Source organism: Mirounga angustirostris, unplaced genomic scaffold, assembly GCF_029215605.1.
Source record: "Mirounga angustirostris isolate CCGP_5_RB_7025 unplaced genomic scaffold, mMirAng1.0.hap1 SCAF_17, whole genome shotgun sequence".
NCBI lineage: Eukaryota > Metazoa > Chordata > Mammalia > Carnivora > Phocidae > Mirounga > Mirounga angustirostris.
In genome coordinates, this window is record NW_026991725.1 from 23,737,806 (window position 1) to 23,751,948 (window position 14,143).

Sequence of the window (14,143 nt, forward strand, 5' to 3'; positions counted from 1 at the left end):
CTTCTTTAACCTTTGAACACCCTTGATGAAGATGGAGAACCAAAGCTGCTAGACATGCCGAGAGAAATCAAGGCTGTTCTTCCGAGCAGAGCCCCCAGGCCCCCACCCGGCCCAGCCCTCCAGTCTTGCCCTCCCTCCCCTCCTCCACAGGTCAGGTGCTACATGGACAGAGGGACCGTTCTCTGTCCCAAGATGCCTTACGAGGTGGAATCAACCGTCAACCTGAGCACCAATGGTAACGCACGTGGCCTTGCTTTGACTCCCTTTGTCCCCTGAATGAAGCCACTCCAGATTTCTAGGAGGCTCCAGTTCTTGGGAGCTTCAGCTGCAGCCGGAGAGCGATGGTGCCCCTCACAATTCCCACTGGAGTCCCCATCCATGTCCCCCTCCAGGGCACTGAAGGACACATTCTACAGTTTCATTTTTATTTTCAGAAAGTGATGAAGACAAAAGAGATATATCCAGACACCACTCTCCGTACAATAAATAGCCTCCCCGTTCCAAAAAAAAAGAAAAAAGCGCACGCGCACACACACAACCAACCCCCACCCCAAGACGTTGCTTCTTGAGATGTGCACCAACCCCCCCCTTCCCAGCCCCTTCCTCGGGACCCCACTGTCTCTGAGCGGGTGGGGCCCAGGCCAGCAGCCCCAAAGTCATCCGAGTTCTCTCGCTGACCCTGGCTGGCTGGCTGGCTGTCATCAAATCCACGGTATCTTTATTTTCACACCCGCAAACAGAACTGCCGAAAGTACATTCTACAAAGGAAGACAGCCGAGTCTGCAGTGCCCAGCCTGCCCCACCTGACCCCTACCCCACCCCACAGAAGAGAGGAAGCTCCTTTGTGTCCAAGACCTTCTTGTTTCGTCTGTTCTCCAGCTGGGAGCCCACAGCCAGAAGCAGCACCAGGTAAATGACCGTAGTTAGGGCATAGGAAGGGGCAGGGGACATGCCTCTCAGGTTTCCTTGTGGGCCCAAAGCAGCAAGTGAACCCCAGAAGCCTTCTTGCCCCCCTCTCCCTCAACCAACTACAAAACGAGAAGGGACAGAGGGAGCTGGGGCCTCCCAGTCCTGAGTCGGCTGTCTGCGTTACTTGGCGTCCTCCAACCCGATGACACGGTTTCTGTCATGTCAACTGCTCAATTGGGAAAATAGCTATAAAACTGGCCTTCAGTTTCCTTATCAAAAGGAGAAGCGGCCCCAGCAGGGGAGGAACTGTCGCCACTGGAAGGATAGGGGGACACACGCCTCCTCTTAGAGTCTCCTTCACCCAGTCCTGAGTCACTGGACTCTGGCCGGATGGGGGTGATCTCAGTCCACACCAAAGGGGAGCCCTGGTCCTCTGGCCCCCGTCCCTCTGAAGCTCCAGGACCAGGTTCCATGGGCAGAGTCCGCATGGGGCGGAACCAGCTGCCTGGGCCCATCTTGGGAGGGTACTGAGGGGCCACCGGCCAGCCCGCTCCAGGCGCCAGGACGTCCTGGCCTCGGTAGTAGGACATGGTGGGTCCAGGGGCGGAGGGCAGGAACGCAGGCTTCATGGTGACTGCTCGAAACTCAGCCTCATAGCTGTGGTCCCGGGGGGCCCCCAACCAATAAGGCTGGGAAGCCACATCCTTTGCCTGCCCAGGAAGGTCGGGGTAGAAGCGGCTGGGAACGGGATACTGGTTGGGTAGGAGAGGAGAGTAGTGGTCTCCCCCAAGCAATTGACAGTTGGGTCCAGGCGGGGAGGGCACGCTCGTGTCAACAGATGCATACATGCTAAAACAAACAAAACAAAACAGAAGGCAAGAACGCAGGGGTCACAAACGGAACCGGTCATCTGTGAGCCTGCCTGTTGTACATCCCTCCCTGGACCCTCTTTCCCTGGCCTTACCGCCCTCCAAGCCTCCATGCCATCTCTTCCCACCCCCAGGGGCAGAGAGGAGACATGCTCAGCACATGTCTGGAGTCAGGTTTCAGGAGATATCAAGAGGAGGCCCTTGGTGAGTTGAACCCAGCGGCACTTACGACTCAAAGTTCTCCCGGAATCCTTTGGCAAAAGGGTTATTATCAATTTTCAGCTGAGTAATCTAGAGAGAGGGGAAATAGAGGCACCTGAGTCCTGAGTCTAGGGCTAGGGAACTTCCGAATTCCCCACCGAGGAAGACCGTGGGCCCCACTCTCCCCCTCCTGCCCCTCGCAGCTCAGGGGGACCGGTGGCCCTCACCTCCGCGTTCTGGTAGGCAGTCACGGCAATGAACTGGGTCTCTTGGAAGGTGAAGATATGCGTGTTGGAAGTGTTGCCGGCCACCTCCGGCTCCCCGTCGTTCACCTCGACGATGTGCAGCCGAGGCTGGTACTTATGGAGAGACTGGAGCACGATCATCTATGAGAGAGCCGGATGCTTGTGGGGGTTGAAGGGTCCTCTACCCCACCCATGGCTGGCCCGATGGCCAGGCTAGAAGGGACCTTGAGGTCATCGTGTCCATTGCCCTGCTCTGCTACCATGCCACTTCCCAGGCATTCTAGCTCCGGTCCCCAGCCTCTCCAGGGCACCAGCTCTGCCCTCTTGCCCCGTTTCCTACCACCCAGATGTGCATCATAACCAAGATATTAGCACAAGCGGGGCTTTTCAGGGATGGGGCTCTGTTAACAGTATTGCTCAACTCAGAGAGACTCTGCATCCATTCCCTGGGGCAACTGGCACCAACTCTATGCCCAGCATGGTGCGCAAGTGATGGCAGCCTGGGGTTCGGTGAAGAAACCCCCAGGCTGGTTTGGCCCATGTCATCCTGAATACGAGCCCATGTCTGCCCCTGAGATTCAGCTTCCTCCCACCTCATCTCCACACCTCCTCAGGCGTGTGGAAAAGAACGAGCCAGAGAGGAAGAAAAATGACTTTTACAGAACAGAATCAGCCAGGAGGGGTGGGGGGTGGCAAGGATTCTCACCTGGGTCACATTGTTAGAGGCCCCTTTGTTGTTCGTGAGCTTTAGTTTCCCAAATGAAACTTCCTGGCGCATCCAGTGGGCTCCAGTATTGGGGGAATCTGGGTGGACGTACAGGCGGTTTCCTGTGGACAGTTAACTTCTTTGGCACGCAGCCCCCTTGGGGACCAGACCCCCTGGCGATGTGGGGCTTCTTTGCCTGTTCTGAGGGGGATGTCAAAAAGGCTGCAGGGGGAGGACCAGATGGAGCAGGGCAAGGGGGGATGTGGGCAGGGGACTGAGCAGAAGACAGGCTAACGCAGAATAGAGAAAAGAGGACAGACAGAATGGGAGTGAGAAGTGGGAGGGGATAAGGGTGGGATGGGGAATTAAATCTCAGGTGTAGGGGGCAAGGGCTTGGGGGTTCCTCCTGGATCCACCAGGGGGCGCCCAGCCTCGGTGAAAAAGAGTGCCCACCACTGCCCAGGGCGCTCCTACCTGGCATGCTGCCCTCAGCCTTTCCACATTGCACCCATTTGCCGCTCTGATACCGCCAGTGGTGCTGGTCCACCAAGACCACGTCCACGAACATCCGGTAATGGCTGGTGGGCTCCAGCCCCGCCACAGTAAACGACAAGAATGGGAACATCCGCCTGAGGAGAACAGAGAGACCCACCGACATCCGTCAGCCCCCCAACCGCGCAGACGGCCGCCCCCCGTGCAAAGGCTCTCGGTGGTGTGCTGGAGTCGGCTTGCATTCCACGAGAGAACCGACTGGAAGTGACCAAGAAGTGTGCCAGCCAGTGGTTATATGCCGCCATATTTAAAAATTAAATTATATAAACTTACAATTAAATACATTGCATTATAAGCCAAGGTAATAAATACTCAAAAATCATCACTTCTCAGTTCGTTTCCTACATTTCACTATTATCTCTGCTCTTGAAGTGATTTACATCTTTTGTTCCTGCAAGACGGAAATACTACACAGCTGCATGACTGCCCGGCTCTTCCCGACTCTGCATTCAGTGACACCACATGCGCAGCTTGAAATCAGCCATCACAGGAGTATTTACACCACGGAAATCAGCAAACACTATGAATCGGGGCTTTTTCAATGCTTTTCTTTCAGAGGGTCAGTTGCTAGATATTAACTGCACGCCACTGTCTCTAACCTTAGTTAGCTTCCTAGTGGGGAGCAAAGCCACAAGCCAGCCCCCCAGAGGCACTTCCCAGTAGGCCCTCATGCCTCAGTCCCCCAAACCCTGGGGTGGTCTCAGGCCCCAACCCATCCTCTCCACTGCAGCCTTCACGGTGCTCACACACTCTCGGCCCTGTGGTGCCCAGGCTCTCCCTGCCCCATCCTCCTGGGCCTGAGTTCTGTAGTATGGCCTGCCCAGGGCCTGAGCTTTCAGAGAAGTACCTAAACTCCTAGATGGAACTTTCCATCCACCTTAAGAGAATTCTGTTAAGGGCGCCTGGGTGGCTCAGTTGGTTAAACGACTGCCTTCGGCTCAGGTCATGATCCTGGAGTCCCGGGATCAAGTCCCGCATCGGGCTCCCTGCTCGGCAGGGAGTCTGCTTCTCCCTCTCCCACTCCCCGTTTGTGTTCCCTCTCTCGCTGTGTCTTTCTCTGTCAAATAAATAAATAAAATCTTAAAAAAAAAAAAAAGAGAGAATTCTGTTAAGCACAATCCTCACACTCAAAGTCCTGCTTCCCGGGAAAAGTGGAGGAAGTTGAGGTTGGGATACTGCATTATCCTCCATTGTGCCAGAGGAATAGATTCAGAGAAGGAAGCACTTCCCCACCACAGCCATCTCCGCCACCTCCACCATCACCACCCCCAACAGCACCATCACTACAACCGCCACCTCCACCAACACCCCCATCACCACCATCACTATGACTGCCATCACCACCACCTCCACCACCATCATTACAACCACCACCTACATGAACACCCCCATCACTACCATCGCTACAACCACCACCTCCACCAACACCCCCATCACCACGACCCCATCACCACCATCACCACGACCACCGTTTCCACCATCACCACCACCTCCATCACCATCACTACAACCACCACCTCCACCAACATCCCCATCACCACCATCACTATGACCGCCATCACCACCCCCACCTGCACCATCGCTACAACCACCACCTCCACCAACACCCCCATCACCACCGTCACTACGACCGCCATCACCACCCCCACCTGCACCATCGCTACAACCACCACCTCCACCAACACCCCCATCACCACCATCACTACGACCTCCACCTCCACCAACACCCCCATCACCGCCATCACTACGACCACCACCTCCACCAACACCCCCATCACCACCGTCACTACGACCACCATCACCACCCCCACCTGCACCATCGCTACAACCACCACCTCCACCAATACCCCCATCACCACCGTCACTACGACCTCCACCTCCACCAACACTCCCATCACTACGACTCCATCTCCACCATCACCAACCACCACCTCCATCACCATCACTACAACCACACCTCCACCATTACTGCCCCCATTATCACCTCCATTATCACCATCACTGCCACTACTACCACCACTCCCTCTACCAGCACCAGTCCCATCACCAATTCCAATGGCCTAGCTTTTCTTTTCCAACCCAAGCAGGAAGAGCAGAACTGGCAGAATTGGCAGAATCAGACCCTCATCAGAACAACTTTGCATTCCCACATACCTCTCCCCTCCTCCTATGAGAAGTCATGCCGATGGGAAGAAAGACACCAGTCCATGAGTCAGGAAACCTGGAGGAGGGAGAGTTCTAGAGGCCTGGGAACACTTTTGGGTGTACCCTAGTCCCCAGAAGATCCCAGAGCAACACCCTTAATAACCTTGGGAAGGTCTCCCCACATTCCTGTCTTCTCCAGACTCTCCTATGCTGAGAAAAAAAAAAGAGACTTACTGGCCCCATCCCCTGGAGTAAGTTAATTCCTGAACCAAACCTGTTTCTTCACCCGTAAATGGAGACCATAACTCCTATCCATTTTTCTTTTGAGAGCTGTGAAGAAGTTTGAAAGATGTGAAACTCGGCTCATCCGGTCCCTCTTCCACCCCACCCTCTCTCAAGTCCAGAGCGATCAGAGTCCGCTGGCCCTATGGAAGGACCCCAAGCAAGAGTCCAGAGCTCTAGCTCCAGCCTCCAGGTCCCAGAGGCTCAGTAGGCCAGTTACTTGAGAAATCAAAGGTTAGGGATGAGACCGTGAACAATTAAGGCTGAGACAATTTTTTCTTTTTTAAGATTTTATTTATTTATTTGACAGAGAGAGACACAGTGAGAGAAGGAACACAAGCAGGGGGAGTGGGAGAGGGAGAAGCAGGCTTCCCGCCGAGCAGGGAGCCCGATGCGGGGCTCGATCCCAGGACCCCGGGATCATGACCTGAGCCGAAGGCAGACGCTTAATGACTGAGCCACCCAGGCGCCCCTGAGACAGTATTTTCAACACATCTCTACGACCAGCTCATTGTATGACAGTGGTTGGGTTGCCCACATTTTCTGTATCATAACCAGTTCTTATCCAAACTTGTAGGACTAAAGGAAGGGAAAGAATATATTCATTGTGCCTCTGAGATGTAAAATGTTCTTTCCAATTCTATACTTGAAGGAACTGAGGATTGGAGAGCCGAGTTGACGGCTCCTTGGTGAGAGAGCAGAGTCGGGGTCTCCCATGATGTGTGTCCATCTCTCTACCCTGCTTATCTCTGCTGGAGGGGAATGAAGGAGACGCCGGAAGAGGACAGGGGAAAGAGGGACAAGGAGGGAGGTCTCACTTCACCCTAAAAGTCTAGAATCACCACCAGCTGGAATCCCAAAATAGCCCCTGATTTACATGACACTTTGCTGGGAAGGAACAGTCTGGTGCCAACCTAAGCGCTCTCTAAAAAGACCACTCACCATTCTGCCCTCAGAGGACAGGGCCCAAGACTCTAAATTCCTCCGCTGCCGCTCAGGACTAGTTCATCTTGAAATGATTCGCAGGGTCATCCTACCCTCCCCCATCCTGAACACCTCTGATAGGCTCTAACTCACCATCATGACGTACAAATTACAAGGAGGTCGTTTTTGATCAGTCGTGTTGGCAGGATGTTTTAAAATTGATCTCTAATGCTGATGAGTCTGTGGGAAAATGGGTCCTCTCACACACTATTCGTGGGGATGTAAATTAGCAGCACCTTTTAGGAGGATATTCCAGCAGTGCCTTGGACCCATCGAAATGTAAACTGCGCTCAGGCATCAGAGGATCTCCTCCTCCCACCAACCTCAGATCCAACTTAGTGGAAATCGGACAGCCGCTAACAAATGGGCCAACGGAAAGTAAAGCTGTTTTCACCTGCCCTGAGAGAAATGAAGCTAGTGTGTCCAAATTAAAGCGCCCTCCCCAAAAAAGAAAATTGTTTTAAAGATCTAAGAAGTTCTCGGAGTTGGGATTGTAGGGAAGTCTACAATGGCTGAGAGGCCGGTGATCTAGGATTGGGAGGCATTGAAATTGTTTTCTCCACGGCTAAATTCACACACATACACACACACACACACACAAACACACAAATGCAAATTGAGCTACTTAACAACAGAGCTACCCAAAGTTATCTTAATTATAATAATCAACTAATCACACCCAGAAAAGTGGGGATTGCCAGCAATGAATGCACACCCACACACCCACACACACAGACACCCGCCTCTCTCTTCCTCTACTGAGAATGTCTACCATCAACTATTCTTTTTTTTTTTTTAAAGATTTTATTTATTTATTTGAGAGAGAGAGAGCACATGAGAGGGGGGAGGGTCGGGAGGGTCAGAGGGAGAAGCAGACTCCCTGCTGAGCAGGGATCCCGATGTGGGACTCGATCCAGGGACTCCAGGATCATGACCTGAGCCGAAGGCAGTCGTTTAAGCAACTGAGCCACCCAGGCGCCCTACCATCAACTATTCTATGCACACCAACACATTCACAATACACACTCACCGCCACACAGAAACACAGCACAAGTCCGGGGTGGGCTCCCCAAATCTTCACAAACGCACCAGTTTGAGCTCCAACCTTTCCAGTTGGCCAGTCCCACATTTTATCTCACGGCCCCGGGGTCAGTCTCTGGGGCTGGGAATTGCCACCCACCCCCCACGCCCCACCCGTTGCTGCCCATGGAGGAGAGAGTGACTGTGTCACTGGTCCATACTGAGGGATGGGTCTAGGGTGGGTGGGAGAGGAAGGATCTGGGAGGGAGTGAGTCAGCCCAAGGCGAAAGGCCGTGGGGCTGTGGTGGGTCTGGACTGGAAGAATTTTTCAAAAAGGAAGAAGGCTGTGGGTGATGTGGTGGTGACTGGTAGGTCACTGGAGCCCCGGGAGGGATAGGCCAGCCCTCCACACAGGAGAGAAAGGGTGCTGTTCTCTGAACCCAAGCCTTGCTCTTCAGAAGCCAGTAGCGGAAGGAAATGGCCGCCAAGTTCCCAGATCACTGGAGCCCAAGCTCAGCACCTGGGCGATGCGGGCTGGTGGGACTGAATGGGGGGCAACGTGTTCTCTGTCCCCACCACCCCACCATGGGGCCCCCGAGGTCTGATTCAAGGGGAGGCATCAAAGAAAATGGTGAGGGGCCACTGCCCCCTTCCAACGGGGACCCCACGGTGTCCAAGAAGCAGTCCTTCCGGGTGGATAGAAAGCAGGATTAACACACACACACACATGCGTGCACATGCAATTATGAAATGATACGGAAATTTGATGATATTTATGAATTTCTTCTCGGGTTTGTTAATGGTATTGTGTTTACTTTTAAAAAGCCATTTTTAGGGGCGCCGGGGTAGCTCAGTCAGTTGACCATCCAACTCTTGATTTCGGCCCAGGTCATGATCTCAGAGTCATGAGATCGAGCCCCGCGTCCAGCTCTGTGCTAGGTGTGGAGCCTGCTTAGGATTCTCTCTTTCCCCCACCCCCCAATAAATAAATACATACATACATACATACATACATAAATTTATAAATTTTTAAAAAGCCATTTTTAGACATGCATAGAGAGATTTTAAGGATGAAAGAATATAGTGGCTAGGATTTACTTACTAAATACTTAACACCATCACTAATATAACTGCAGACTAGGGGGTGGGAGGCGGAAGCGGGGTGAGTGAGGATAAAGAAGAAACAAGATTGGACCAGCGATAACAACTGTTGAAACTGGGTGATGGGTAGGTGGAGGTTTTTCCTGTACTTTTGTATATATTGGAATTTTTCCTAATAAGAAAAGTAGGTTTATGGTTCTAAAAGGGAGACAAGATTTGTCAAGAGAGAATTATTCAGCAAGAACATAAAGGAAAGAAGGAAGCCACAGGGGTAGTGACAGCGACCTCACAGAGATGCATCCCCATGAGACACCCCCAACCAGGCTGCAGGCAGCTCACAGCCAGCCCCGCACCCACCGGATCCCCGAAGCGCTGGCCAATGCTCTGTCCACCCCGCCCCTCAAGACTGGAAGGGCAGGGGCCTGGCAGCCGGTGGCAGGGAGACCTGGGCCGGGCTCCAGGGTGGGAGGCCTGCCTGAGCACCCAAGAGTAGAGGCCCGAGTTCAGGTCTGCTGTGTGACCGAGTGCAAGGTACCAGCCATCCGTGCCTCAGTGCCCTTAGCTGTGACTGGGAACACCTCTTGGCTTTCGTAGCACACAGAGAAAGAAGGGAAGTGAAAGCACTCTGAGCACAGCAAGGCCTTTGGACGGTGTAGGTGGCTGTTTTTACTCCTGGCCGTGACCGGCTGGAGAAAGAAACCCAGGCAGATACCATCTGGGTTCAGGTGCCCGTCCTGCCAGCGACAGGTGGGCTGTGTAACCTCAGAAGAGTCTCTTCCTGTCTCTGAGCCCATTTCCCTGTCTGTGCAGGAAGGGGCCTGGATAGGATCTTCTGGGTCTCCTCCAATACAGACTTGATAGGACTAGAAGCCTGGGCCGTGCCTGGGAGCACTCAGAGAGGGCTGGGGTTGGGGGACGCAGAGAGGAATTCTCAGGAAGCTTAGGGGATAAATGCCACACCTTAAAAGAAAATGCCAACTTTCCTGGGTTCATCCTAGAGAAAGAGGAACAGCTCAGCAACTTGAAGCTATTTGCAGTTGGTGGACGGATCCCTCAATCCCAGGCTACCCCACAGAAATCACTGGAAAGGAAGAATGTCCTAGCAATGCCTAGATTGAATGCCACCCCCCCCCCCCGGGGCTGGCATGGCCTCTCCCCTCTCCCTCCTCAAGCCCCACACTGGGATCTGCCCTTCAACACCTCCCGGCTGTGCTGATGACACAGTCCCCCACACAGAGCGGTCCTCCTGGGTCCCCAGCCCGAGCAGGCCCCCGCAGGGAAGGATGGGTGCATACTCTCACATGCCAGACCCAGGCAGGGCCCACTCAGCATTGCTTACTAAACAAATACCAGTGGCAAGTTTCTCTTCCTTTCCCCACGCAGGAGGCTGTCTCCGGAAGCAGCACCCTTGGCCCCAAACCCTACCCCGCATGCACTGGGCTCAAGGGACCCTGAGCTATGGAGCCATGGGTTCCCCAGGCTGAATCCTACACTGGAAAGTACCTGGCCAGGGGGGAGGCAGACTTTCAGGGGACAGACCTGGGAGGCAGCAGAGTGGGACTGGCTGCCCTCTGGGACCCATAGGTTAGCTTCACCTGCTCAGGCCCATGGGCATGTATGCTCTCCAGCAGGGCCTGTGCCTGGACGGGATCTGAGCCCCCACACACTTTACCCCCCCCCAAAACACGATCACACCAGACATATGATCTCGAAGTACTACCGGAAAGGAAACTTGGCGACTGCTTCTCCATGTCACCAAATTCCAGGCTTACCCACCTCCCCAAACTGACCTGTGCACAACAGCGCAAAAAGACTAGGAGAGATGGGTGGTGGGAGGGTTGGGGTAGGAGAGGTCGGGGGGGGGGGGGGGTTGCGCTGGGTTATTGTCCACCTCACCAAGACCCTGCCCTCTCCTCCATTTCCCCAAACATAGGGGCTAAGAGGGGTCCTGCCCTATCAAATCCAAACACAGTCCCCCTCTGCCCACTGAGACCCCCACTGAGGTAGAGAGTGGGGCAAGGGCACACCCCAATCCTGGGTGAAACCATTGGTACCCTCCCCCTAAACCACCATAACTTCTCATTGCACCCGCTCTCCTCCATCTCCCTTCTGAGTTCTGCCTGCTGGTGTAATGCCCCGGGAGAAAACAACCCCCAGAACTTTCCTGTTCTCACTACAACTCCCTCCCCGCTCCCCCCAGAGCCTAAGCCCAACTGTTGAGGGGCGCCGAGACTCGAGCAGCGTCTAGACAGAAGAAAAAAACCACGTCCTTGTTCCGGGCGGGCGGGTCCGAGGCTCCCACCCGCCCGCCTCGCCGGGCGCGCGTCTCACTCACCGTCCCTGCTTGGTGATGATCATCTCCGTCTGGTGCTGATTAAACTTGGACCACAACAGGTGGTTGTTGAGCGCCACTCTGAGCTTCCCGGACACCTCCAGCCCCGCCGGCGGCGCGTAGTCCTCGCGCGGCCCCGGGTAGAGTCCCGAGCGCGGGTCCGGGGCCGCGTAGCCGTCCCCAGGCTGGTAGCCCTCGGCGCTCGCCGTCGGCGGGAAGGGCTCGCCCACCCCGGGGAAGCCGGCGGCCTGGGGCCGGGCCGGGTAGGCGTAGGCTCCGAGCAAGCGGCCCGGCGGAGCGGGCACCAGGGCGCCCCCGGCGTAGGGCGCCCCCAGGCTGGCGCCCCCGCGACGGTCGGCCGCGTCCTGGGCGCCGGGCCCCGGGTAGAAGTAGCGGTTCTGCGGGTCGGCGCCAGGCGCCCGGCCCTCGTCGCTCGCCGTCATCGGCTCGGTGCCCGTCAGCATGTCTCCGCAGCCCCGCGCCACGATGCCCATCCGGGGCGGGCTGGCACCTTCCCGCAGCCGTCGGGCACCGGCCCCTCTCCGCGCGGGGGGGAGGGGAGGCGGCAGGCGCGGGGGGCGCGGGGGGCGCGAGGGGCGGGGCGCCGGGCGCGGGGGGCGCGGGCGGGGGGCCCCACCGGAGCCCGGCCTCGGACGCCTGGGTCCTGCGCCCGCGTTCGGCGGGCGCGCGGCAGCTGCCGGGCTCCCTCTCCAGCGGGCCGCTGTCCCTAGCGTCGCGGCGCCTTTGCTGTGGCTTTATGAAGCTCTCCGGGCTCCCCCCACCCCACCACCTCGGCGCCGCCCCGCCTCACCCCGCCCCCTCGTGGCTAACACTCGGCAAATTCTGTGCAGTCGCCGAGGACCGGAGGCCCCCGCGGTGTGTGGCGAGTCCCCGCACGCGCCGCGAAGTTCGCGCTTAAAGACTGGCCTTCTGGAAGAGTCCGCCGTCCACCTGAGACGCCAGCCCTCTTCTCTGCTCTGGACCCTCGTGGAAAGCCCACCCATCCTTCCAGGCTCAGCTCAAAGGTCCCCTCCTACAGGAAGCCTCTGGTGATGGCGATGGCCCGGATGGGACTCACAGGGCCTTCTGGCAGCACACGCGGCTCGGAGCAACGAGCAGGGTCTGCGCGCAGTCCGAGCTGCTTAGACCGCGAACATTCAGCAGATCCACTGATGCCCACCGTGCACCCAGGCTCCGTGCTAAGCGGCTTTGCCTGAAGTGTTTGGGTTCTTCCTCCAGGCCAGAGACCCAGGTGGGCTGTGTCCTAGGCATCTCGTTCCCGCAGCCCCCAGGACCGGGCCGCGGGTGGGCAGCGGGCAGAGATCCCGGAAGGGACTGCATCGCTGCCGCTGCAGATTTGCCGGGCCCTGGGAGGGCGGGGGCAGCGAAGGCTCTGGAAGCAGCACTGACATGCCCCTGCTCAGTCTTGGCACTGGCTCTGCCTGTCACTCAGGTATGTGTGACCTGGACAAGCCACTTCCCTTGCCTGGAAGTCGGCCTCACGTGCCTCATCCGGAGACCGGGGGAGACACACTGTTGCACTTTTCCGAGGGGCTGGGCGCCTCACCTGAGAGGGGGGACGCGGCAGGGCTTACCCCTGCGGGGAAGGCTGCCTTGAGCGGATTCAGAGCCTGGGGACAGGAAGGACACCCACTCGTTCTGGGGGGCTGCCTGCGTGAGGGGACTAGCCGACCAGAGCTTTTCTTCCTCTATTTTCCTTTTCTGTTGACTAACACAGAGTCTTCTTATGAAGAAAACAAGCCCCCCCCCCCCCCCCCCGCCCCCGGCTGAAAATAGTATCTTTGGAAGTTTTCCTGCATACAAAGATAAAATATACTCATAAAAAATTTAAGCAGTAAAAGTAAAAATGGGACTGTATAAACCACCCCAAATTCCACCCCCCAGAGGCAAACAGGATTAACATTTTGGTGAATACCCCTGCAGACGTCACTCCCTGCACACAGCCTTTCTGTCTTTCGTGTGCACGCACGCACACACACACACAATTTTATATAAACACCACACGTGCTGCTTTGCAATGTGTATTTTTTTTTCACTCAACAAGGTGTCATGGAATTTTTTACATGTCAATATATAAAGATTTACATTTTTAAGAGTGTTTTGAAAAATACTTTCACATTTTCATCGCGTTAAAGGTTAACCTCTCCTCTCGAGTACCCTCCCAGACCTCCTCACTTCTCCGCTGGGGGCTGGCCCCATCTCCCATCTCTGTCCCAGCCCAACAGAGCTTCACCCTTAGGGGTCCATGGGGACTCTCTGCTCCCAACTAGAGCTGAACCAAGAGGCAGGTTGGCAGGCAAAGGCGAAGCTGGGGACCCCAGGGGGCGGGCATGACCCAGGGAGGGTGGGGGAAGAGAGAAGTCAACACATCCCCTGAGGATGGAGACCAGATCTGGGCACTGGCCCCTCCCACCCCAGTACCCACCATCCACCCCCCACCCCCCCACCCCCCCAACCCCCAACCCCCCCCACCCCGCCGTGCCTTAGGGAGGCAGGAAGTTTCTGCCTGCTGTTCCAAGTGAGGCAGCCTTGCCTGAAAGAGATGGTGACCTTGGGACCCTTGGCTACTTTTTGAGAAACATGAGAGATTTCAGTATGACTTCCCTGAATGACTAATTTCCCCAGGAGGTTTGAATGCTGACATCTCTTTTGGGGGACATTTTTGCTAAGTACTTGGCTGTGGAAGGCCAAATGGAGTCTTGCTCCTCCCTCCCTCCCCCTCCTTTTTCCCACATTAATACTCAGGTCAAGAGATGGATCCATCATCCCTCTGCCT

The 14,143-nt window shown here is 55.9% G+C and overlaps 1 protein-coding gene across 1 annotated transcript; it reads right to left on the minus strand.

Annotated features, from left to right (window-relative positions):
- Window positions 1-212: 212 nt before the first annotated feature.
- Window positions 213-11,944, minus strand: TBX21 (T-box transcription factor 21). Its single transcript, XM_045888088.2, has 6 exons — window positions 11,350-11,944; window positions 3,405-3,559; window positions 2,931-3,052; window positions 2,207-2,365; window positions 2,008-2,069; window positions 213-1,758 (listed from the first exon to the last, which is right to left on the minus strand). The coding sequence occupies exons 1-6, from the start codon at window positions 11,838-11,840 to the stop codon at window positions 1,140-1,142; spliced, it is 1,608 nt and encodes a 535-aa protein (XP_045744044.1). The 5' UTR covers window positions 11,841-11,944; the 3' UTR covers window positions 213-1,139.
- Between the last annotated feature and the right edge of the window lie 2,199 nt (window positions 11,945-14,143).